Source organism: Scomber japonicus, chromosome 16 (genome assembly GCF_027409825.1).
Source record: "Scomber japonicus isolate fScoJap1 chromosome 16, fScoJap1.pri, whole genome shotgun sequence".
NCBI lineage: Eukaryota > Metazoa > Chordata > Actinopteri > Scombriformes > Scombridae > Scomber > Scomber japonicus.
In genome coordinates this window covers 19195141-19220227 of record NC_070593.1, presented here as the reverse complement: position 1 = coordinate 19220227, position 25087 = coordinate 19195141, and the positions used below count along the sequence as shown (strand labels likewise).

Here is a 25087-nt window from a genome sequence, read left to right as displayed (position 1 = left end):
TAATAAAGAAAAATTGTTTGTGCGTAACTTTCATCTTCTTTTTTGACCCAGACACTCATCTCTGACATCAATAGAATGTCACAGGGATGTGGTGCCAAAAAAAGATCATTGAGAGACTCTGCATTAACAACACACATCTTTCACTAGAACATGCTCTTTCTAGACAGGAGGACGAGGCCACTTCCTTGTCTATAACCACACAAACCTGGTCACATGACATTGATGGAAGCAGCCATATCCGGTTGTCTATGTATGTGTGTATCACCGCAACTCTGCAGAGCAACCCCCCGCTAACAGTGTGCATAAACAACAAAGATGACCCTTGTCAGCTTCCTATTTACACCCATTTCCTCTTCTACTCTTATTCAGTTCTACTTTCCACACCGTGGCCTTTCTAAAGCACTGATGTGACGGTGCCAGTGAAATTGACAGTTAGGCATGTTGCATTTTTGTTGTTGTTGACTCCAGCACACAATTAAGGTAGTAAAAATGACTACATTACTTCAGTTACTAGGAACAAGGGGTGTTATGCAGCAATAACACACAATCAATATTTTCACTTTACATTAATATTATCTAAAATTCCTGATGGTAGCTCTCAAAATTGTACTCTTGACTTTAGTGCTTTGCAGAGTAGACGCTAAATACATCCTGTGTACAGTGAGAGAAACAGTGCAGACTGCTGACAAAGGACAATGGGCCTCATAACAACACAGGAGAGCCTTCTGCTTTTAAGTCAGTTCATCATCACAGCCTTCCAGTAAACTAAACCCGTTTGATGTCAACGTGTTCTCCAAAACAGGAAACTGGCCAATAGACAGACTGACCACAACCTAGATAAGATAAAACTTGCTTCGAGTGTCTAACTGTTACTGCTGAGACATACAGACACATTTAGATGAAGAGGAAATGCACTACGCGGTCTGTGCCCCGGAATCAAAGCTTTTCTAATGAAAGTACAGTGTGACAGCAGACATGTGGCTGAACTCAATGAAATTTGGTGGGGGGGGGGGGGGGGGACAGAGGAATAGGAAGACTGATTTGACACCAGATGAGAGATGAGAGATTTAGAGGTGATGAGAAAACTACACAGTGTGCAAAGAGTTGTGCTGAAGAGAGTGGTAGTGAGACAGATCACTACATATGTTCCCCACATATGTAGGACTGCGAGTGTGGAAGGGGGGGGCACAAGTGAAGTGTGTATACGCTATGTGCACTGTGTGTGTTTGTGTGTGTGCATAGGAGGAGCTGTCAGGGCCTGATAGAGTGTCTTTACATGACAAGCAGCTGCTGAGGTCTGGGATGCGCGCTGGGCAAAGTGGAAAATAATGAACGGAGAACCGCTGCCAAACACAACAGAATTCATCTTTATTTGCCAACTGCTGCATGGCCCTGTGTGTGGACAGCTCCAGGCTGCCATGGCCACGCCCTCTATACCCCTAACACACACACATACACACCCACACACATCAAGGTACAGGGGGGAAGAACAGGTTCCGCCACAGCTGCACATGAGGGGGAATTGTCTTGTTTGCTTATGCGTGCATGTGTGACAAATCATAAGCACTGTATAAAGTCTGAGTATAATGGTTTGTGGTCTACCAAGGTACCCCATCCGAGTTTGCATGAGAGCAGAGGTAAACGTGTATCACAAGACACCTCTTAAACAAAGTTAATTAAAGCGAATCTTTCTACTCCAGATGCTGGACTGCCATTTTACAAATCTTAGTTCCCCTTGATTCTATAAGTGAGAAAAAAAAGAGGGATTAAAGAGATTAAAATTTACAATATTGCTTCTTTTCGACACTGAAGCCATTTGCAAATCAACGTGGATCAAGAAGCTTTAACAGTGAGGGCTGGCCATCGAGGGGTCAATAAATTAAAAGGGGAAAAATGTGGACAGCTTTAGACACTAGAGGCACAGAGAGAAAGAAGAGAGAGAGAGGAGACAGAGAATGACAGAGGTTAGTGGCTGTTTCCGAGAAGCGTCCTGTTCTGTTCATCTCTACATGACAACGACAGGAATGTTGAGGTCCCAGCTGCTGTGGCTTGTTGGCTTTTAATAAGACACATCAAGCAGCATTCATCATGCCGCCCCCAAAAAGAGAGGCCACAGTGTCCTCACAATGTGTCCAAACTAACAGCTCTGCTGCCTATCATCTCTTTCTCTCCCCCCATGTTCGATCCCGTCTTTTTACTATTTCGAGGGGCTTTAATAAAAAATCCAAAACAATAATCTTAAAACTGAGCGGCCCACCTTAGTCATCTGGTGGAAGATAGGCCATACACACACACTTACACTGCATGCTAGTGACTGTGCGCACACACATGCACACACACATACATGCACACACATACACACACAGGGTGAGAGGAACCAAGAGAGTGTCAGACAAAATGCGCCTCTCAGTGCCCACACCCAGTGGTTGGACTTCCTGAGGGGGCTGCTGTTGGGTTTTGTCCCCGTCTGGCCATTCATGGCTTGGGGATGAGAGGAAGGGAGCCAGTGGTAACTGCATGAACTGTGCGTGTGTGTGTGTGTGTGTGTGTGTTTGAGTGGTGAGAATCGGATGGGGGGGGGGGGGTAGGCGGAGGTTGAGGATTAGGGAATTAGAACTCCAAAGCGAGGGAGGAGGGGGGAGGGGGCTGCGCCTTTTGTTGGTTTTTCCTCAGCCGCCCCCGCCATCCCTTCGGCCCTTTTCTGCCGGGTTCTGCCTGTAGGCTGCAGCTGCGGCCTGCCACCCTGTGCCCTGCATCTCAATGAGCCACGGGCCACCGGCTCCAGAGGAGAGGGGGCTCCCTGATGCAGGGGTCATCACTGAGCCCCAGCAACCACAAACTCCGCCTCCACCACCCTCCTCTCTGAGGCGCAGAGCTCTGAGCTGGGCCTCTCGTGCTGCCCGGACGCCCATCTACCCATTTGTCCATCTCATTGTGTCCATATAAGGCAGCACCAGGCTCACATGCCATCCTAAACTGTCCAGGAGTTTCTCCATTTTTCTCCCCTTCTCTTTATGTTTTCCTGACATCCCTCCTCCTTCCCAATCCTCTTTTGTTGGCCCTTCTCTCTCCCATGCAGCTGGATAGTGGAATCCATTGCCAGGGCATTGGCAGAAGCATCAACAGGTTGTGGGGAAGGGCCACCCCGGCCTCCAATGTAGACCTCTCTGTCTCTTCCCCTTATCCCTCTCTCTTTCTCTCTGTCACTGCGGTTGCTGCTGCTACCCCAACAGGGAAAAAAAAGCAAGGGGGGGTTGGGGTGGTGAAGGCGCAATGGTGGCTGCCCCTCTTTCTCACGCTTGTAAGAAAGCCCTCACTTCTTCTCTGTGGTGAGTGACACCTGCTGATTACCATAGAGACACTGTGGGAAGTTCCCCCCTGCCACACTGGGGCTGAGATTTGCCCCCTCTCCCTGGGTAAACAAGCAGTCCATGGATTAGTTAACCGGGTTACTGCATGGCAAACAAATAAACACACATTATTTAGAGCAAATTAGTGCCAATGAACTCTCAATGACATTGTAGGATCTAAAACTCTCGAACGAGCAAGGAATAAACTCCAGACCATAAATTTTTAGTAGAGACAGGTACTTTCCAGCTGTTGATACTACCAACATCAACTTCCTTCTAAAAGTATGCTTAATCCTTTTCCTTTGGTGTACATTTAACCTCTGAATAATTTGCAAAATATGTTCCCAGTATCAGAATATGCTGATGTGGAGTTGCACATGGCCACATATCTGAGCATATAGTCAACCCTTAGACTGCAGACAGCTGAGCATCCCCTTCATCTCTCCGTCTCCCCTGCCCTCCCTAAACTGGAGAGAGGTGCCAGTGATGTGATTGATGTCAGAGTCTGGGAGCTTTTCGCTGGTCCATAGCCGCTTCCGCCATGGGTCTGAGTTGTCAGCAGGGTCATTATCCTAGCAACAGGGTGGTGGGGTGGTGGGCGGGTAGCATGCGCTGGAAGGGGGGGGGGGGGGGGGGTACTGAGAGGCGCTGAGCTGGAGGGGGCAGGCAGAAGCAAAGAAGAAATGGGGGGGGGGGGTGTTAATAGAGACTAGGAGAAGAGAAAGAATGTGGGAGTAAGAATGAAAGAGAACAAGAGGAAGGACAGAGATGAAGACGGCGAGGAAGCGACGGAGACAAAAAGGAAGGACAGAAACAGAGAGAGAGCACCGCCGAGTACCACAGTTGTGGCGAGCAGGCGGACTCTGCACAGCAAAGTAAGCACACAGCAGGCTTGCCGTGAGAGGAGGCGAGCGGTGGAGGTGCCACCTCCTCTCAGCCTCCTGGCCCCCCCACCCCCACCCCCACCATGCCAGCCAGCCTGCCTGCCGACAGCTGCACCCCAGTAATTTACTTCTCTCCACCACATTTAGCAGGAAAACTGCTTCCCATTACCCAGAGCAGGGGGTCCACGCTGACGGCCAGACACCCGGCCAGAGCGCTGGCTTCCCGGTGTGACACCCTCTGCTGCTGGACTCTGCCTACAGGGGCCCCAACTCCCAGATCTGTCTGGCACTTCAACTTCCACTGCTGTTGATCAATTGGGTCTCAGTGGTTGTTCTGTCTCAGTATTTAACCACCAATGTTGGAAAGTTATTTGCAAAAAGTTATAAAAAAGTAACACACGCTATGAACGTTTTGGATCAAACTAATAAATTACCAACATCAAACGATATCTAACAGTGTAGTTGCTGTTTGCCATCTATAAAAATCTATTTTCTCTCTCTCAGCTTTAAAAAAACCCATCATATTCTTATTGATCTTTTTTAATTGCCTTTATCTGACAGTTGAAAGACAGGAAACATGTGTAGAGAGATGGGTAGGACATGTGACAGAAGGTCCACAGCCATGGATGTTGCCGTTATATGGTGTGCGTCATAACCAGAAGGCCCAGTAAGGTGGCCTGAAATTCAGCAACGCTCCGATTCTATGCCTTTACATATATATACTAGCTTCTTAAGTGCTTTTAAATTGAACTTTGCTATATAAATATCAAAATCTACAACTCTGCAGATTGATGACATAACATAGGCTATTTTTAGTGGCCATTGATCAGTTAAAAAAATTGCAGGAGACAGCAATGAATTGAAAGGATACAAACAACGTTTAATTCTGTATATAACTGACTTTAACCAATAAAGCACTGCATATTGATAATTATGAAAGTAATTTCATAACTGTAAGACATTGTCCACAAGCTTCAAACTGAATAATTTTGGGATGCATTCAAAATAAATTTTACATGCTCTTGAGACTTTTGCACTATATATGCAAATGCCTCATAAAGTAGCTGAAAATATTAGCAAAATGGATGAGCTATTGTTCCAGTTATGCAGTACGTAACGTGTTGCTGCAGTGTATGGCCCATGACAGCCATAATAAGGGGATGTGTGGAAGCCTGGGCGAGCCTAACAGCAGAGCTGGCAGCCAGTCAAAAGTCCTGAAGTCCTGAGACAGTCAGCATTGCAGCATCATGAGACATTCTTAATCAGGTGGGTCTGCTCCTTTGAAGAGCTTTTAACAGTACAGAAACACCACATTCCCTCACTGAACTCGTACAGTTAAAACTAATACAAAGGTGGAAAATACTGGCTCAATTGTTGCAAGGCCTGCTCACCAGATGCACAAGGCACAGATATTCAAAAGATGAAAAAAAAAATTGTTTCAGCTACACTGACTACTGTGTCCGCTGTTTCACAAAACCCGTGCATTCTTTTCTTCTCTTTCCCTCCCTCCCATTTCATCTCTGTGTCTCATGCGTTTTCCTGGACCACCAACAAGGTCTCACTTGGAGGAGCAGCTCATGGGTGTCCTTCAGCCGCATGACCAGCAAAGGACCCAATCAGCTGATGAGCTCCAAAACAAACCATGAGAGGGTCTCTGTGGCACGTCGCACACAACATCCATCCACTTTCCTGAGGCCACCTGGGTCACTGAGCAATGTTCTGGGAACATCACAAAGACGCTGCACAACTTCTGTCCCTCTTTCTCTCTCTCTCTCTCTCTCTCTCTCTCCGCCTGCCCTCTTTACCTTCCCCTCGCTATCTCTACTGGTGTGCTCTCTGCTTTCACTCCCGCTCTCTAGCTCCAAACCTCCTCTCATGAGACGATGCCAGCTGAGCGTGCTACCCAAATCCAACAGTTGTTGCGGCCTTCGTTAGCCTAACGAGGGGGCCGGCTCTTTATACTTGTCAGGGAGCAAATGAGTCAAACAAACAAGGGCCAGGGAAGAGGGGAGGACAAGTGAGCGCTGTTCTGTCGAGCTTCACTGGGTTCTTGGCCGCAGCACTTCCCTGGAAACTAGGGAACCCACAATCTGCCTCTTTGATGTCTGATGATGCTCTGGCTTTGATGGAAACTTTGGAAAAACACACTTGCAAAAAAAACAAAAAAAAAAAAACATGCTGCTCGGTCTCTGCGGCCACTAGAGGCCGTAGGCACATTCAAAGTGTGTGGGTGCACTCTGTGAAGGATCTAAAAGGGAAGTATCATTTGGGGACGTATAACAACTGGTTATGATAGTAACAACAAAGTTACAGTGTTTCTGCAAGCTTGTACTTGTGATGCGGTCTGTGCATAAGAGTAATGTCCTGCTGCCAATGTAACTTCTAAATAAATTCCCTTCAAGCTGTCCCCACATTCACACATTTGCATATGTATGTCCAGACTACTCTCCTATTCGGCTGCTTCGTCTCGCATTCCAACACTGTCCTTCCAAAACAGATAACCGAGATAACAACCGCAACAACACATCCCAGGCGGTGTCCACAATTCAGGCGCTTTACTACAGCACAAGGCTTAAGGAGAAAGTATGAAGGTGTGTCCTTCAGAATGAGATCATCTCACAGAGTGCAGCCTGTCTGGAACAAATGTACAGAGCACTCCAAGGCTGAGAATCTGTAGCTCTAATGACAGATTAGCTCTACTGGGGGTTTTTACAAGGTACTAAGGCACAATGCGTGTAGCACTTTCTTTCAGGAGCCTTTAACATGTGCACGCTGAACATGACTAATCAGACAAGAATCAAAGAGTGAGAGTGAGTGGCGTGGATGTGTTTAACTGAAGTGCCAGAGCTGCTGTGCTCGATGCATGTGACTAGCCCACCATGAAATCCATTCATCATGTAGCACCATTAAACAGGCATTACTGGAAGATGTGGCCACACTTTAACTGTACCTGCTTTTGTTAAGACCCATAAGAACACATTTCGGTGCTAGACCGGGTCCATGGAACACACACTAAATGTTGATGGAAATATGAAGGGCTATCTTTTGTAAAACATTAAATTGGTGTTTTGAGTGCACACATGGGAGTAATGAGCATGCTGAACACCCTTGGAAGTGGTATAAGCCATTTATTATTACGCCCACATAGAGATGTGAGTCACTTGGGTGGCGCCACCGCACAAAAAAACTCCACACAAGGTGCAACATGGGAGGATAGTGGTTGAATGGACTGCCTTGCTGAGGTGATGGACAGCGAGACAGGGCTACTGCAGGTTCACCTTCTGTGCGGTGGCTCTGGGGCAAAGACTGCATGACAGTGATGCGACACTAAAAGCTTTCCTGTCAAGGAGGCAGGCGGACGCCCTCCAATCAAAACACAGAGGCTCTGGGTGACATTTCACAGGGCACAGCTGCTGGGCTGCGACAGCATGCCAACTCACTATTCCTGAAGGGTTGTTTGTTTAGTTTGTGTGTCACCGCTCGAAGGGTGTCACTGTTAGAACTCCGTGTGCATGCATGTGTGAATGTATGTGCACATTCACTGCCGCGCAACCTGATTGTTTTCTTACAAGTGACTATTTGACCGCTCTCATGGTTATATTTTACACCAGCTCTCTATCAGATTCTTCTGTGCTGATCAGCACTGTCAAAGGTTTGGAAAAAAGGAACCCGGGCCACTTTTGTGCTCCAGATGACACACAGAGAGTCAAAAATAAATTAATTTGCAAATTTACTGACTCAGAATGAATGACACTTCAGCCTCAACCTTTGACAGGCGTGCCAAACAAATGTAATTTTACATGTTCCCTTCCAAAGAAAGGATCTTCCTGTTCTCTTTTTTCCCCTGAATAAACATAACAACACCGTTTGACTGTGAAAGCATCTGACACATAACAGAAATGTAATTCATGAAATGAACTTGCTGGTAGATTTCTTGTGAAGAGCTGCAGGAAATCATGAAAGAATGACACATAAATTGCTATATAAGACTTCCTAACTCTGCAGCATTGATTTATACTCAAAGCTGATGAAACACTAATAGCAGCTAATGTTTTATCCTTACGGGAAGGACCAGGGTGTGTCTGCCTGAAACCAACTGACCCGAACCAGGCTGACCCTCTTTCTAAAACAGCAGTCTGTTGTGCTCTTAGCCCATGCCTTGAGGAGGGGGAGCGCGGGCTAACACACTACAGCGGCACTCTGTTCCCCCCAGAGTCCCAGGAACTCTCCTAGAGACCTGCTCCCATCACCTTATCCCCTGACTCAGAGTCTTGGTTTCCCCTCTTCCAGTAAAAGCCAGGTTCTTTGGCACCAGGCCCCAGATCCTTCAATGGATTTGGAGAGGTTTCTTATCCTATTTTGACCCTGGTGGTGGTGTGGTGGTGGAGGAGTGGGCTCAGTGAGGCAGCCGCAGTTTGAAGGCAGAGTTAGTATGCACACATAAAGCGCTCAAAGCCAGCAGGTATGTGAGGAATGCCTCTTCGTCCAAACAACAGGACTCACGCCCGACACAGAGCCACGCCACGCCACGCTACACAGCGCTGTCAGAGCAGCTAAATGGGGCCCGCTGGGGACTCTGCAACTGGATGGCTCTTTCCATTAGATGTAAACTCATGCAAATACCATTAACCCAAGAGTGAAGGTAACGCAGATTTGTGAAATATTTGAACTATTAAAAAAAGTACATTTATCATTTTTGCACTCTACTCGTTTAAATTATATTTATTTTTAATATACTACATAAAAACCATCATGTGCCTGTAAATCAATTACAGTTTGTTTAGTAGTCAAAATGCAACCCTCCCCAGACGTGTATCGACAAGGGATTTTGAAATATTTGCATAATGAATATATTTTAGGGCCATTGCATATTTTGTGCTCTGCGCCAGCTTGGTTAACCCATAAGTTTGCACAGTTGGGGTTTCTAGTACATGAGGTGATGATGACGGTACTACATCTTGATTGAATTGTAAACAATACATAAAAGAAACCATGGAACATAAATGACGAGGGAAAACAGTCAGTAATTACCTCCAGTTCAAGCACAGAACAGCCTCAAGTGCACTTACGTTGAAATACAAATAAAACTTTACAGCTAATATTAAATCCAACTTCATAGTAAAAACTTTATGCGTGCGTTTACCTCTTTTATGCAGCCATCCCTCCTTGACGATCACCACATTGGTCATGTTGGTGGGCAGGATGGAGGATCCAGGATTCCCACAGGGAGAGTCACCACTTTGTTTCCCAAGTTTCCTTCACTCAGCCCTGTGCGGGAGCCTGGAGACGGGGTCCTGGGGTTTACAGCTACCTTCTCAATTGTGGTTACCTATTAGTCGAAGAAGAGTAAAAATGGGTTTACAGCTACTTTCTCAATTGTGGTTACCTATTAGTCGAAGAAGAGTAAAAATTAGCCCTGTTTTGAGGTAAAAGATTTTTTTTCCCCCTCTTGTCTGAATATTAACCTTCAGGTCAACACAGAGGAGAGGCAGTGCAATCCAAAAGATCCTGTTATTCTGTGGCCCAGTTAGCAGGGGGTATATGCTTAAACCAAAGTCCCTTTCAACTGTGGAACCTGCGACACAGCAAGGTTTAAATATCTTGAGTTTTTTGGCATTCATCATGAAGTCTCCTGTATTGTAATGTTGCACAAACACAACAAAACCATTCCTGGTAGATTATATCTTTTTTCTTCTCATGACCAGAACAGCAATGAGTTAAAACAATTATGACGTTAAACAATTATCACACAGGCTGCATAAATAACAGGTCTGAAAACTTAATTTGCAGTTTCGTGGCTGTTTCTCCTTATGATTTAGCCAAAGCTAAGTTTTTATTTAAATCCCATTTGTCAAATGCTCCCATGTCAATTTAAGCAGCTGGTGACAAAAGTACAAAATTTAAGGGATCTTTGTTTATTGGTTTGACGATTGCAATGTTTTTGTTTGTACTGTGTTGGCCTGTGGGTTTCTGAGGAGGGTGACAGGGATTATTATCCCACTTGCAGATTTATGCTTTGGATAAAACTGGAGGACACACTTAAAAAGGTGCTGACAACAAAACAGTTTTTAAACACTGTTCTGAACAGAGCATCAAGTGTGTCTTCATCTGCCACAGTGAAGTCCAACGTACATGAGTAAAATTACTCATCGTTCATTAAATTCACTATATTATACATTTATGTTTCACCCTTTATCACAAAAAATATGGGCTCAGCAAACAAGCAAGACATTTTCATAATTTTCCTAAAGTCATCTATCTAATGGTTATTTCCTTGCACAAAAGAAATCATTAGATGTAAAATTCTCTGCAGATTATTACACTATCTTGCAACACAGCATTTGTGCTACTTCCTCTGGTTTAAACACAAATAAATGTGTGATTATAATGTATTCAATACTGTATGATATCATGAAAATTGTGTGATTTGATCAAGAGCTGAAAGCTACTAAATGGACCTTGAGATGAGATTGTTTCGTCAATTGCAACCTGGTCATGTTTATCTCTTGGAAGCGCATCCTAATTCAAATCTTCAGTGGCCACTGATATGTTTTTTCTGATGATGAAGATCAATCTCATATGATTGAAAGCTCCAGAAGAGCTACTATATAGACTTTGACATTCATTGCTTCGTCAAAAAAAAAGTATACTTCTGAGGAGAAAGCACACTGGTCACAGTGATGATGAATACTGTTTGTTAAATCGCAGCTACATTTGTGTTCTGTGAGTGATGTTGCTGTTATTCACACCTGACCTGTGGTGGAAGTTTACAGAAATGTAACTCTGATCAGAAAAAAATGTTGACACATTTATAGAGCTCAGTTCAGTACAGAAACTATATGCAACAGCTATCAAAGTCAAGCTCCAGCAATAATCGTCCCTGCTCACATTCAGGTATGACTGTACAGTGAATGAGGATTAAACTACCTAACTAACTGCATTACAGAGTTATCAGCTATTGAAGAACAACTGCACATTAAAAAGACTTGGAGACTATCACAACAAAAACACTTGACCTTTTGATTCAATCAGTACGTCTCTTTGATATAAAGACAGCTTTGAATGAGGGCAGAGGCAAAAGAATGATCAATTGCCATACTTGTTCACACAAATGTCACATAGTGCGCCAGGCAATATCTGACCCTCGACTGAAATCAATTTGCCTGCTGCTGCTCCGTCAGAGTAACGCCATCAAAAGAGAGCTCTGTTTGAGTGGCCTCATCCAGCTTACTGGTGGGGACAACAACAGGAAGTGGATGTGACTATTTGACAGACTACGAGTTATATCAGTACAGCCCCGGGCTCAAACACATGTGTCAGTGAATGTGTGATCAGCACGCCCTTTTACTGCCATTCTGCTCACTTCCATCAATGAGCAAAAAGTGAGTTTATGAAAGCAGGGTTTATTTTTGCTCTATGTTTTTGTTTATTGCTCTGGGGTTGTGGTGCTTGTGTCACACAGTCGATGTTGGAAGGATCTTGGAGAGGGATTTGAAAAAAGCACACTGAGTGCAATTCAAACTTGAGATCACACAAACCGTTGGATCCCTTCGGCATCTTGGTGTGTACTCTGTGACACAGGCACGCACACATTATACATACACATTGGGATACATCACACAAACAAACTTGAGCGCACACACCACAGCCAAAAAAGCAACACATGCACAGGACCGGCTCTGGAGCCACAACAGAGCGCTGCTGTTTTAATGGGAGCGACCTGTTGCTACTGCGGCCTGTGTGGAAAAGCTGGGCTGCTGCCAGCGCTGCAGCCAGCAGCCACTGAATGAACCCAGTACCCTGACAGCGGGTCACATGGTCCTCAGGCCTCTGGGCCACCGCCTGCCTGCCTGCCCGCCTGCCCTGCTGTCAGTGCAGCTTTCAATCATTCATCTTTCTGGCTCCAGGTCCGGGGCCACCTCATTCAATGCAAATCAGTGTCATGCAGCAAAGATGCCACACACCGAGCCTGTCACTGGGCCAGAGAGGACAGTCCCATGTGTTTATGGCAGGAAGCAGAAAATCAGGCCGACATCACCACACTACTTCCTTCATCACAGATCGATAGATACAAGTCTGTTTTTGCTCCATTTTCTGCTGCAGCTTGGGTAAACAAGACAGTCAGCAGCTGGTTTACAGTTACAAAGCTGTGACATTTCACTCAAATATTTAAAACAATTCAAAGAAATGAGACATCAAACATGCTCACCTGTTGCAGGGAAACGGCTCCTAAAGCGTCACTTAGCTAGTGTTACAAAAGCCACAGTGGAACCAGTGCTGGTCTGATCTACAACACTGGGCCAAGTTCCTCTTTCAAGTTCCCTGAAAACACATCACTAATGATAAGAAGATTGTGGGTAGGTGTAGCTGAATAATAAAAAACAGTCACTGCAAGTCTGAAAGTCAAGTAGACCTGGGATGACACTAACAGCAACCCCTCTATGAGTCATGTAAATGTGCTGTATGTATTTGTTTTTATGCAGATTAACATCAACCATCAAAAACTAATGTATTCAACCCATTCAAAGATGATCCTAAAAGTTCTGTTGTCGGAAATTTGTCGCAGATCAAATGACCTGGCTGCTAACGTGAGCAACAAGATAAATTAAGCTAAAAGTATTTTGGGCTGCAATGTTCTTAGTTTTGTGACACCAACCGAGAAGCCCACAGTCAGCATCATGTGATGCTGACAGTGGGCTACCATCATAAGGAGCGTATCCTCCTCAGTGATAATACATTAACTCCAGTGGCGCAGGCAGGGGGACGGGCACAATAAGTCTGACTGTGTACAGGGACAAAATTTCAAACAACATTCCTCAGATTCTGCATGCAACTGGTGGCACATTTGCGTCAACGGGGCTGCAAGGAGATTGGGTGGGAGGTGACTGGTATTTTCTAAATAGAACAGGGAAAGCCAAGCAGTCACTGGCTGCATCATTACACCAGCTTGTTGCGTCTTCCCCTGGTCACATGCCATGTCCCCCTGCGTACACAGTGGACAGACGTAGTCTCATGACCGACAAAATCATTTTGACACTAAAGGCGTATCGGGTACAATATGCCTGGGGACAATGTACTCTTGGGAGACTGTGCAAGCACATATAAACCCTGGCAAACAGTGATATCTGCAATGTCAGTAATATCAGCAATGTGAGGTTTTGGGTTGAGCTGGTCATTAAAACCTTTGAATCTTACATATAGCTATTACACTCTTCCATATCAACTCCAACCACATCCTTTCCTTTACATCACTCCCATGTTGGAGGTGATCCCTTCAAAAAAAAAAAAAGCCACATGACAAAATTCCTGTAGTTAACACTGATTTAGTATAGACATGGATAACTGTCATCACTGTAGGTGGCATTATAACATTGAGGACAGTGAAACTTACCACCATGTTACAGCTAACCACATGCATTCTCCAGCTGTACTGATTACAAGGGAGGAAAATCAGAAAATAACACTACAACACCCTGCTCTTAGGAGGTCCCGGGGCCCCATTTTGAGAGGCAATAGAAGGGGGGGGGGGGCAAGCAGTCACAGCAAAGATGTGCCACATTTTACCATTAAAAGTGGATGCAACAGTGTAACATCACAACAGCAACAGGCCAGGGAAGCTAATGACTAAAACTATTGTCTGGCAATAAATAGCTCACTCAAACACGTAAACAAACGCAGTGGTAGTTCATAACAATGAATGAGCTGCTCTCTTGTTGAGCTCATTTGTTTTCATTTGCCTCCTGGGCCACAAAGCAAAAGCAAAAACAACTTTCTCGTAGAGGTGAAGCGTTTAAAGTAACATGACTGCAGATATTTTGGCCTGAGGGCTGAGTCTCAAAAGTGGTCATTGTCAAAAAATGAATGGAGAGAGATTCACTGTTGTTTGTGGATAAAAAACACACAACAGCGCGTTGTAATTTACTCCAAAATGCGTATGTGCCCTTGACTTTACTGCTAAGTAACTTCTACGGCAGACTGGAGCTAGGAAAGTACCTCATTTCAGGTTTGCATTTAGCGATAGAAAGGATATGGGGCCTAGCAGGGCAGCTTGGGTGAGAATAACCGCATCCCATGTAAGTACAATGGGGACCTACCCTGTCTAGCTGTCGACCTCTTGTAGTTAACCATGCGAAGGAAACGCGGACATTTACCTGGACAGGAATTCAACAATGTGTCCGTCTCATTATAGTGAGCTGTTTCGGCGGTATATAACGTTGATAAGTCCTTCAACAATCTGGACAAAAGTGCTCTCATTGACTCCGTTTCTCTTGCCTTTCTTCCACTACACCTCCCAAACGCGCTGTCTGCAATGCCTCTGTGGCAGCCTGCTCTCCCGGGTCCTAACGCCGACCCGCTTTATGATTCACAGGAGGAGTAGGAGGCTGTCAGCGGTCCCATTGAAAAAAAAATCCTGCAGTGTTTCTGTAGGGGTTTATTCTGCATGGCCTTGTTGAACTCTGCGGTGCTCTGTCTGTGGCGGTGGTTTCCAATGTGGGGTCCGGGGACCTACAGAGGCCCCTGTGAGGCTTCCAGGGGATCCTACAGTAGATACAATTTGGGCTATCACCGTTTTGTGATTTTATTTTGGTGCTTGCTTTGGTACATGGGTTACAGCTAATTAATTATTTTTATTGTCAGTTATTCTGTGGATAATTTCCTTACTAACTAATGAATCGTTGGTTTATAGTATGTCAAAAAAAGGTTAACATGGACAATTTTTCAGTGTTCTATAGTTGACATATTAATATTGTCAGATTTCTTTAAATATTCATATCTGTGGAGCTGGAACCAATTGTATTTGAGCATTTTTTTACCTTTAAAATGGACTTAAACAATTATCAAAATCAATATCTCTCAATGGAGTAATCATGAGACAGTTTTTTATACACCTTAAAGTCATATTACAACAAGATATTATCAAATGCCATTTAATTATGTAAAAGTAGTGAAAAGTACTCCAAGTAATAAAAAAACTCAACTTTGAACTTAAATATCAAAAGGAAAAAAGCTTTTGAAGAGTGGTCCCTTCTGACAGTGTTAAATTATTTATGTGTTAAGATGTAAGATGTTGCATCTGAACCCTTTGGCAAATTACTTGTTGTTTTGTACATCAATCAACAGCAGTGTGAGATTTTTCATAAGCTTAATAATATTTGGACTGTTTATTTGTAATGTTACTAATTACTGTAGATATGGAGAAAAAGTATGTTTTCCCTAAGAAATAATGTAGAGTAAATGTAATTAGTTTAATCAATCAATAAAGTTTCATTGATAAAGTACCTTTCATACATGTCTATACAGTTCAAAGAACTATAAAGTAAAAGTAACTGATACAAAATGATTACTAAACTAAAAGGACAGTTAATTAGTGCAGACTATACAGTTTATTATAAAAGGTTAAATGACATGTGGTTAACAAAAATATCCACTGCACAGAGGGGGGTTTCCAATATGTAAAAAAGATATCAATAAAAGAGAAGTGTGCTTTATCTGCATCTGTGTAGACTGCATATAAAGGCATTTTTTGTGCTGTTCATAAAGACTTTGTGAGATATATGTGCAATCGATTGTGCAATTTAAAAATGTTTATCTTTGCTTATTCTCATCTATTTAAAACAAATGCACAAGTATAACATTTAAAGATTAAAACTCAAAAGAAGAAAACAGCCAAATGAGACATGCCAGACACACATGAGGTGCGTCATGCTAGTAAAATAATATTGAAAAACAGGTAATCACTGTTAAGTATCACATGAATGGATGTGATACTTCTCTCTTTTTATCACAGCAGAAGTGTTGGCTTGTCTGTTTATTAATTATTTTTGGGGTCATCTGATGGGATATAATTACACAAATGCAAAACACACACACACACACACACACACACACACACACACACACACACACACACAAAGCTTCCTCTGTAAACCGTTGTGAGTTGGAAGGGCCTTTTCTGTTGAAAAGCCGTCTAAATCATGAAGTGAAGTTCAGAATCAAACATAACCTTTAGTAGTGATCAGATATGTCCCACATGTACTTCTGCCACCACGTTCTCTTTTTTTAGTACTTCAGTTCTTCATGGTTGAGATGTAGAAAGTATGTTTCCCATGCTTATATTAATAACTTAAATACTGCTCATTTAAAAATGGCATTAAGTGGTCTTGAAGACGCAGCAACCTAAAGTTACATAACATCAGGAGAGTTATGTCCTAATAAAACAGCCACAAGAAATATAAAGGCCTTCAGAGGTCTCCGTGAGGTCGTAACATAATTTTATAGCTATCACAGTCATCTGCAGTCACGAAGAGCTCCCTGCCGGATATGTAGGAGTTAAACCAGTTTAGGACAGGTATAGACAGGCCAACTCAGTCTGTTCAAAGAAGTCACGAATACGCTTTATCAAATGAAGCCCTCAGATGACATGGTCGACTTGGTCAAAGAGTGGAGACGGTTGTTCAAAGAAAATCTGATTATTTACTGTGATATTTGTGATCTTTGAAATGTTTCTCTCTTTTGAAGATGCATCAATTATTTTTCTGTCTGTAAGTTTAACACAGCCTTGCTTATCATGCTGAATTTTAAGCAGTGCAATGCAATAAATTATAAATGCATATGGTATAAAAATGCAAAGCAATAATGTTGCACAATCACTGATGTAAAAAAAAAAAGTGTTGCAAGAACAGGATAGCAGTGACAGCTGCCAGCGCTCTCCCAGTGCTGAAAAACTTATTGGCCTCTGCCCTCTGTCTCTCAGCCTCCTCTGTTGTCATTTCCCCTCTTTGTCACTTACACTGTAATGTGTTCTCCACTGCTACTATGCGTCAGCCTTGCCAAGCTGTTCCTGTCATACAAACAGAGCTGACTGAGGGTATCCCATATCTTCTGCTGTTATTCAGCCGTGCCCTCCTCCTCCTCCTCCTCCTCCTCCTCCTCCTCCTCCTCCTCCTCCTCCTCCTCCCCATCCTCCTCTGCCACCACCTCTTCGCCTGTCTCTGGTCTGGTGATGGGAATGCCTACCCTGTGGTTTTGAAGGTTCAAAGCAACAAGTAACAAGATCAAAGTCCTTTTCCAGAGTCGCTCTGTTTAGTTTGCGAGTTAATAATGTGTTTCCCATCAAACACTCATCTGATCTCTTTTCTTGTCTTCTTACCTTTTTACAGAATGTAACAAACCACAGAACTTAATGGGTTGTTGAAGCAGAATGGATGTTGTGCAGTAGCAACAATTAGACACAGAAGGGCAGGAGGGCTATAATAGGGAGGAGGTGGGGGGTCTCACCAGCACCGCATCTCCCGGCAACAGCAGTGCAATGTTGATAGCCCTGTCACATTATTTTCCAGGATCTTTAATCCACCTACAGCTTTGCCTACAGCATTGAAGTTTCAAGATTCAAAGCTTTGTTGTCGTTTGCACAGAAATTGAGATGCGCTGAACACTTAAAGTCTTACCTTGCTGTCCTCTCTAAGTGCCATACATAGAAAACCATTTTTAAAAGTCAAGTCAGTTTTATCATATAGCTTAAAATCCCAAATTTGGCTCAAAGGACTTTTGACACACAGCATTCTCAATCTTCAGATCCTCAATTTGGATGTGGAAAAATATACCTAAACTGTATGGAGGAGTCCAATTTGAAAAAGTAGTGTAATTCTGTGAAGTCTAATACTATAACCAGTGGTGGAAGATGTACTTAAATCTTTAAGTATAAGTGATACCACAGTACAAAAATGCTCTGTTACAAGTAAATGTATACAAGCAGTATCACATGAACTTAAGAAGTAACTATATTAATTATAATGGCCCCTTTTTTAATAATCTTTTATTGTTGATGCATTAATGAGTGAGCAGGAATTTAATGTTAAAGCAGGTCAGAGTAGAGCTAATTTCATCTACTAATTTCTACAATGGCATTATATCTAAGAATAACTGTAAAAACAAATACATAATGTGTTTTGTATTTCAGATCTTAATCTACAAAGTTGTCAGATGAATGTAGTGAAGTAAAAAGTACAATATTTGCTTCTGAAATACAGTGAAGTAGCATAAAGTAGCATTAAATGGAAAGTACAACTGTCAAATGAATTGCATTGAATGCTTAGTGTTACAGCTTAATGACAGTACATGAGTACATTTGATTTGATTTGTTACTTTCCATAACTCAGGTGTGCAACAGTAGAATAAGATGGTACAGTATATTTAGATAAATAGAAAGAAAAACTACATCACTAACTGATACAATATATTTCATTAATGGCTATTCAATCAATCTTGCTGCAGGTGATTTTTTAAAATCAGGACGCGCTACAAGTATCCTCAGACAAACACCTACAACGCAGCTGAAGTTCACCCCTGTGATGAGACTTCGGTCCAGTGGGGAGAGGGATGTGGTTCAACTGTGGCTGGACGGCTGGCTGGTTGGCCAGTCAGGCTACACTGGAATGTGGGGTCTTTTGTTTGTCTGAGAGAGGAGTGGGTCAGGGGGAGAATGCCATTGATGATTGCAGAGAGGAAGAATGAACCTCCAGGAAGTGTTCTCTCTCTCTGCCCGCTCCCCCACTCTCCCACTCTCATTCTCTCTCCCTCTTTCTCTATCTTTTTCTGTGTGTGAGAACCTTCACCGTGCTGAGCCTCTCTCTCTGAGGCCACGGTCCCCAGGCACAACCACTGCTTTGTCTTGCCCTGTGAACACACACCCCTCCTCTACTGGGCGCCTACGTTTGCCAGGGCCAGAGAAACACAGGGCCACTGCTCCTATTCTTATCCACATCGCTGCTCCTGCATGGATGGTGTGTGTGTGCGTCAGCGCTGAATGGTAAATTGTTTTTCATGTGGCACACACATCAGTATAAACATTTAGTTTACTGCTGTTTTGTGACAAGGAAGTCATTTATCATTTTGTGTCTTGCTCAATACACCATTATTTACTAGCATCCAATTAAGCTTCCAGACTAAAAAAAAAAAGGAAATGACTAATTTTATTTAGAGAGCTAGACACTGCCTTGCTTCTGCTCATCTGGACACGAACGGAGTGAAGATATCCACCTTCTATAAAAGTAACAGCCAGACTAAAAATGGAATAAAGCAGTAAGTGGATAAGAATCTAGCCAGTGGCCCCTTCCGACCAGTGGCTGCCGCCTCCCGTCACATTGCTCATTCCCCTCTGTGTCAGAAGGCTGTGAGGAGCTGCAAATGGCCCTTTCAAAACACACGACAGCTGGAACACAGGGCAAAGGTGACCGAGGCAGTTGGGGGAGCACAGGGAGGGACAGGATGAGGAGGAGGGGGCTTGAGGAGGGGGAGCACAAGATGAGCAGCTGCAACCTCAAGCCTGTTTCTCCACTGTGCCGCCATCTCTAGCGTTAACAATTACTGAACAGACTCTGCTAGGGGGGAAAAAAACACGTTAATATTGGTGTCTCAAAAAGTGTTTTTTTTTTTTTTTTCAAATCTTTCTCCACTTCAATCAGCATCATTCCTGTCTTAAGACAATTTAGGCTATAACAAATCACAGCCAGGTCCTGGTGTGGTCTGAGAAAACAAAGGCAGTGGGTGGTTTGGTGCCAGGGAATTCCACTACTCAAAGAAGGATTAAAAAGAACAGACCTTTAAAGTTCCCAAAAGCACTGACACTCCAAATTACAATGCATGATTTATAATTCTTGTATCACTTGAAATACTTTCGATACAAAAACATGCTGTATTCATCCACAGCTGATGTAAAACCACAGGCAACACTTTAGGAAGCTTGTTAAGTTTAATCACATTTACAGTGTGGATTTGAACTTCATAAATCCCATTTTCCTCAAACTGGTCTCCCTAACAAAAGAAAAAAGCAGTTTCCTCAGTAAAAACCACCATAAAAGCACCATTTTCAGTTTTTAATTATATAAAAGAGAGTAAAATAGCCAGACATTCAATTTTTTTAAAAGAAATAAATTACCAATCTTTAGTCTAAAACACAGCAGTTGCTCCACTTGTCCACTTCCTCCTCTTAGCCACACTTGAGGAGTTTCTGCACTGAAATCCCTCCCTCCCTCCCCCCCACCCCCCTTGCTCATGGGACAGGTGTTGTAATACGACAGCCAATTGATGTTCCCAATGTACACTGCTACTTGCTGCCGCTGTGTGAATTCACGGAGTAGTACAGAACTTATTGTGGCCTGGTGATATCGCGAGACTTGTGCCATTATCAACCTGCTTGACACACAGCAGCGCTGAGTGCAGCCTGCCTTGCCAGGGTCGGACTGAAGCTCAAGAAACGACAAGGAGAAGCGAACATCTGGCCGCACATCATGAAAGGACATCGGGGCTTCTAGGAAAAAACACGACGAACTGGGCGGAAATAAATGTAAGTACGGCGTTTTTTTAGGCTTTGAAACGGGGAAAGCGAAAGTTAAAAGAGTGTCCCCCCCTCTCGCCGCTTCGTTCAGCGCAATTGGCTTTGCTGTGAGTTCCTCTGCTGTTTAAAAGGCTCCCAGCAATGCGTTTCCCAACACGGACATGGAGCTCGGTTTACTGCGCCCTTGGCCCTGCTGTCTCCTACTTGCACTTTTCCTTTTCCTTTAAAAGAATCTAACTGCTGCGCGGAGTATTACACAGCTGCGCTATGGGGCTCGGCAGCATCAAACTTTAATATCCGATTGACTTGAGTTAAAAAAAAAAAAAAACCCAAACATCTGTATTTTCTGTTGCGAATTTAAATATTTCACAGTTGTGTGCGTGTGTCTGATGAGTGCGTAAAAGCCTTTTTTTTCCTCATTCACGGTTGTCGGCTGCAGTTTTCTTCCACTCGATTAAAAAAAAAAAAAAAAAAGTTGAGGATGCCGGTGTAATCGTGTGACATTTATACATCAACTCTTTATCTATTTATTTATTTTATTTACAAGTTGTGTGTCTTTTCTGGACTGCGTCGCCCAGTGTTAACATATGGCATAAAGGGGAGCACAGCTGGAGGTAGCGTTTCCATTGCGGTGATGTCAGAGCAGCTGACTCCACAGCTTGCAGTGTAATTAGCAAACAGAGCACCAGTTTACTCACTCTGCACTGGTCTTATTTTTTCACGTTAGTCTCCTTCCCTGATGGACGAGTGGTATCATTCTTAGCCCCACTTGCTTGTTCTGTAAACATCGGCGCTTTGTGTGCGCTTGGAGACGCGCCGGTGCGTCACTTTTCGCAAATTTTGGGAGCTCTAGAAGTAGGCAGACCACTACAAATCGGAATACTTTGGATCATTTGGAGAGTGGATCCTTTTTTCATACCTTTTTATACATGGGTGGGTGAGAGCAGCGTAGCGTGTCCTGCACCACTGGAAAGAATGTAAAATTGATGTTTTCAAGTTTGAGAAACTTTAATGTAGCCTAATAGACTGTTAGTTTAGGTAAATCTTTCAAAAATTCAAATGTGAAACTGGGACTTATTTTCATGAACTTTTTCATTTTAAACATGAGAGTTTTGAAGTAACTGTATAATTGCTGACACTTTGAAATAATTTGCGCTATTTGACTCAAGTTATTTCTCACGTTTTCTGTGGTTTTAGTTGAGTTCGTGTTTGCCTCTGATGTGCTCGCCAGCTCCGCTCTACCCTCTAAATGGCTTCATTTCGTTTATCCAGTATCCTGTTTTTCCTGTTTTTCATCAGGTTATGAGGGAAGAATGGAGTTTCCAGACCATAGCCGCCAGTTGCTGCAGTGTCTGAGTCAGCAGCGTCACCAAGGTTTCCTCTGTGACTGCACTGTTCTTGTCGGGGAGGCTCGATTCAAAGCGCACAGAGCAGTGCTGGCCTCCTGCAGCATGTACTTCCATCTCTTCTACAGGGACCAGCTAGACAAAAGGGACGTTGTGCATCTCAACAGTGACATTGTGACAGCCCCGGCTTTCAGTCTGCTCCTTGAATTTATGTATGAGGGGAAGTTGGAATTCAGCACTCTGCCGGTGGAGGATGTCCTGGCTGCAGCCAGTTACCTCCACATGTATGATATAGTCAAAGTGTGTAAAGGCAAGCTGAAAGATAAGGAACTTTCTTCCATTGATGAAAAGATGGGTGAGGGTTTTGGACTCAGCTGTCTGGACAGGGAATATTCTTCGGATGGCGAGCTGCACAGTAAGCAGCTCATTCGGCGACAGCCCCAGACACAGTCTCATGGGCTTCATAGGCCCCCCCAAGCAGAGGAGTTTGACATGGACAACAGCGAAGTCAGGCTGGCTGTCACAAATTGTGATAGGTCTACACAGAGCAGGCAGAAGGCAAACGGTCACTCTGGCAGGTCCCCGGACCTTGTAGGTGTCAATTATGTGTCAGCAGAGGCCGAGCCCTGCGTCCAAACAGCTGGAAAAACAAAAGCTGATGTCAGTAGTTCCACCGTATCGCTGTCCCAGAGGTCCCGGGCTTCGGATGACATGGACTGTGCACTGGATTTGTCTTTCAAGCCTCTGTCTAGCAGAGATCCCTTACACCCCTCCTACGTCTCGGGACAGCTGGCCCTCGACAGCCAGCAGCAGGGCACTGAGCCACTTGTTAAAGACGAACACGACTTGCTGTCAGAGCAGGAGGACAGTGAGCCGATGAGCCCTGAGAGCCAGCGCTTTGGGAATAGTGCCAGGAGCTCAGTGGTGACAGGGTTCGCTGCCCTCTTCCCAGGCAACAACGGCTCCACAGCCGCCCTGCTCTCCCAGGAGGAGGACCTGATGGACGAGGAGGGGGAGGCCTGCAGAGGGAGGGAGGGCGCCCCAGGAAGGGAGGTAGAGGAGAGGAGAGGTAGGCTGCTTGGGGACAGCGAGGAGGAGGAGGAGGACGATTTGGCCTCTTCAGACATCTCCACCTCCAGCGGGGTGCTCCTGCCCCCGGGGCAACAGGTGTGTGTGTGTCCCCTGTGCAGTAAAGTCTTCCCCAGCCCCCATGTGCTGCAACTGCACCTCAGCTCACACTTCCGCGAGAAGGACGGCGCTCGCTCCAAGCTGTCCCCCGACGGCTCGGTCCCCACCTGCATGCAGTGCAACAAGACCTTCTCCTGCATGTATACCCTTAAGCGCCACGAACGCACACATTCTGGCGAGAAGCCATACACCTGTGGCCAATGTGGCAAGAGCTTCCAGTACTCCCATAACTTGAGTCGGCACGCTGTAGTTCACACACGTGAGAAGCCTCACGCTTGTAAGTGGTGCGAACGGCGCTTCACCCAGTCTGGGGACCTCTACCGCCACATCAGGAAGTTTCACTGTGGCCTTGTCAAGACTCTCGCCATTGGATAAAACACCTCTCACCAGTGCCATGACATGAGACAGAATGTCTTTTCATACACTAAATACTACTACTGAACAATCTTCCCATTAGTATACACACGTTGGCAGTTTGCTGGAGACATATCTTTTGGATTCTACCCCATGTGGTATTTCCCATGTTAAAAATGTAGCAACTTAAAAAAAAAAAACTGGAGCTGTTTTCTGAGCAGGACTGTGTCATAGATGTACATGATGGTCAGAGGCAGACAGTTGAAGGTGCACAGGCTGCTCAGATTAACATGGATGCTGTGAAACTCAAGCTGGATCTGTGTCGAAGGTGAACAAATCAGATGATGCACTTGTTTGTTTCTGTCTTGTTTGTGTCTATCTGTTTGAGTTTATTTGAGGAGTGTATTTGCTAAAACAAAGGCATGTTCATACCCTATGAGGGGAGGGAGGGGGGGGTAGCTAACGCTAACATATGTTTAATACAATCGTCAGAGTGATTGAAACTTTATTTGTGCACATGGGAGATCAGAACCGTCCATAAGTAGCAATATATGATTTTTTAAAAAACTCTTATTATTTTATTATTATTATTATTATTATCATTATTTATTTTGGGATTTGTTTAGTCCTTAACAAGTAAACTATCATAAGGCAGCAAAACTAATGAAGTTTGACTACTGGAAGTATGATTTTTTTTTTTTTCTTTTTTTCATGGAAGTAGAATTTGTGTTCGGTTGAAATGAAGTTGGTTCAAGTTTTATGTTGTTTTTAATGAAAGCCGAGCAAACCATCATATCACCAACTTTTTTTTTCTTTCTTTTTTTTTTTTTTTTGCCTTGGGGAGAATTACCAGCTCTTTGGTTGTTAATGTGAGCAGGCGCATATCGATGGAATTGCCCTCTAACTGCTACTTTAAAAAGAAGTTGTATAATCAGAGGAGGGATGGAGAGTAGGGAAAAGCTACAGCTAATGCCTGTAACACTGGTGCCTACTGACATTCTTAACACTTCACCTAGTGTACTTACATAGAGAAGAATGGGACATATTGCCTTGCCTTCTTGTCCGGTTCAATGAGTTTTCAGGCCTTTTTGTTTAAGGAAAAAAAAAAAAAAAAAATCTGGATTAGACTGACTCTACATACCAGGTGGTAGTAAGGTAATTGTCTACTCTGGAATGCCAATTGATCCATGAATGCCCTTAATTAAATCATTTACAAGAATGTAATAAAAAATATGTAAATCACACTCCTGTCAATTAAATCTTTAGACTCATTTGGTTAAAAAGGAAATAGGTGCCAGTAAATTACCTTGTTATTTCCTGGTATAAACAAAAGGGTACACTGACACAGTGTTTAGGGCAAACCCTCAGGAGGCAGGCAGGGAGGGTACAGAGGGGAGACCGGTGGATATTCGGTGCTGTGCATGCGCCTCAGCCAAGGATGAACTACTGTGTGTGTCTGTTGGCAGCGCTGTAGGTTCATCAGAGCCGTGCTCCACGTTTGCCATTCTGCTGAATCTACTGACTTTCTTTCTTTTGAATTAACCTTTTCACGTTATTGAACCTTCTTACTGTATGCGTGTACATTACTACTGATGAAGCTGGAGCCTTTAGTGATGCTTGTCCCTTGAA

At 43.9% G+C, this 25087-nt stretch overlaps 2 protein-coding genes across 3 annotated transcripts in view; one reads left to right on the top strand and one right to left on the bottom strand.

The window, feature by feature from the left end:
• The window catches only part of akt1 (v-akt murine thymoma viral oncogene homolog 1), a 30229-nt gene extending 15721 nt beyond the window's left edge, over window positions 1–14508 (bottom strand). The window contains exons 1-2 of one of the 2 annotated variants that reach the window (XM_053335766.1): window positions 14386–14508; window positions 9378–9563 (exon numbers count right to left, since the gene is read on the bottom strand). In XM_053335766.1, the coding sequence (XP_053191741.1) occupies window positions 9378–9423 (46 nt within the window). In that variant the 5' untranslated portion in view covers window positions 9424–9563; window positions 14386–14508. Of the gene's footprint in view, window positions 1–9377; window positions 9564–14328 lie in introns of both variants that reach the window. The other variant, XM_053335765.1, reaches the window with a different exon arrangement.
• A 5942-nt stretch (window positions 14509–20450) lies between these two features.
• On the top strand, window positions 20451–23771 carry zbtb42 (zinc finger and BTB domain containing 42). The gene is made up of 2 exons (XM_053335763.1): window positions 20451–20579; window positions 21870–23771. The coding sequence occupies exon 2, from the start codon at window positions 21884–21886 to the stop codon at window positions 23477–23479; it is 1596 nt and encodes a 531-aa protein (XP_053191738.1). The 5' UTR covers window positions 20451–20579; window positions 21870–21883; the 3' UTR covers window positions 23480–23771.
• The last annotated feature ends 1316 nt before the right edge of the window (window positions 23772–25087 follow it).

Coding starts and splice junctions, on each gene's coding strand:
- zbtb42 (XM_053335763.1), top strand. CDS start 21,884: ATGGAGTTTCCAGACCATAGCCGCCAGTTGCTGCAGTGTCTGAGTCAG.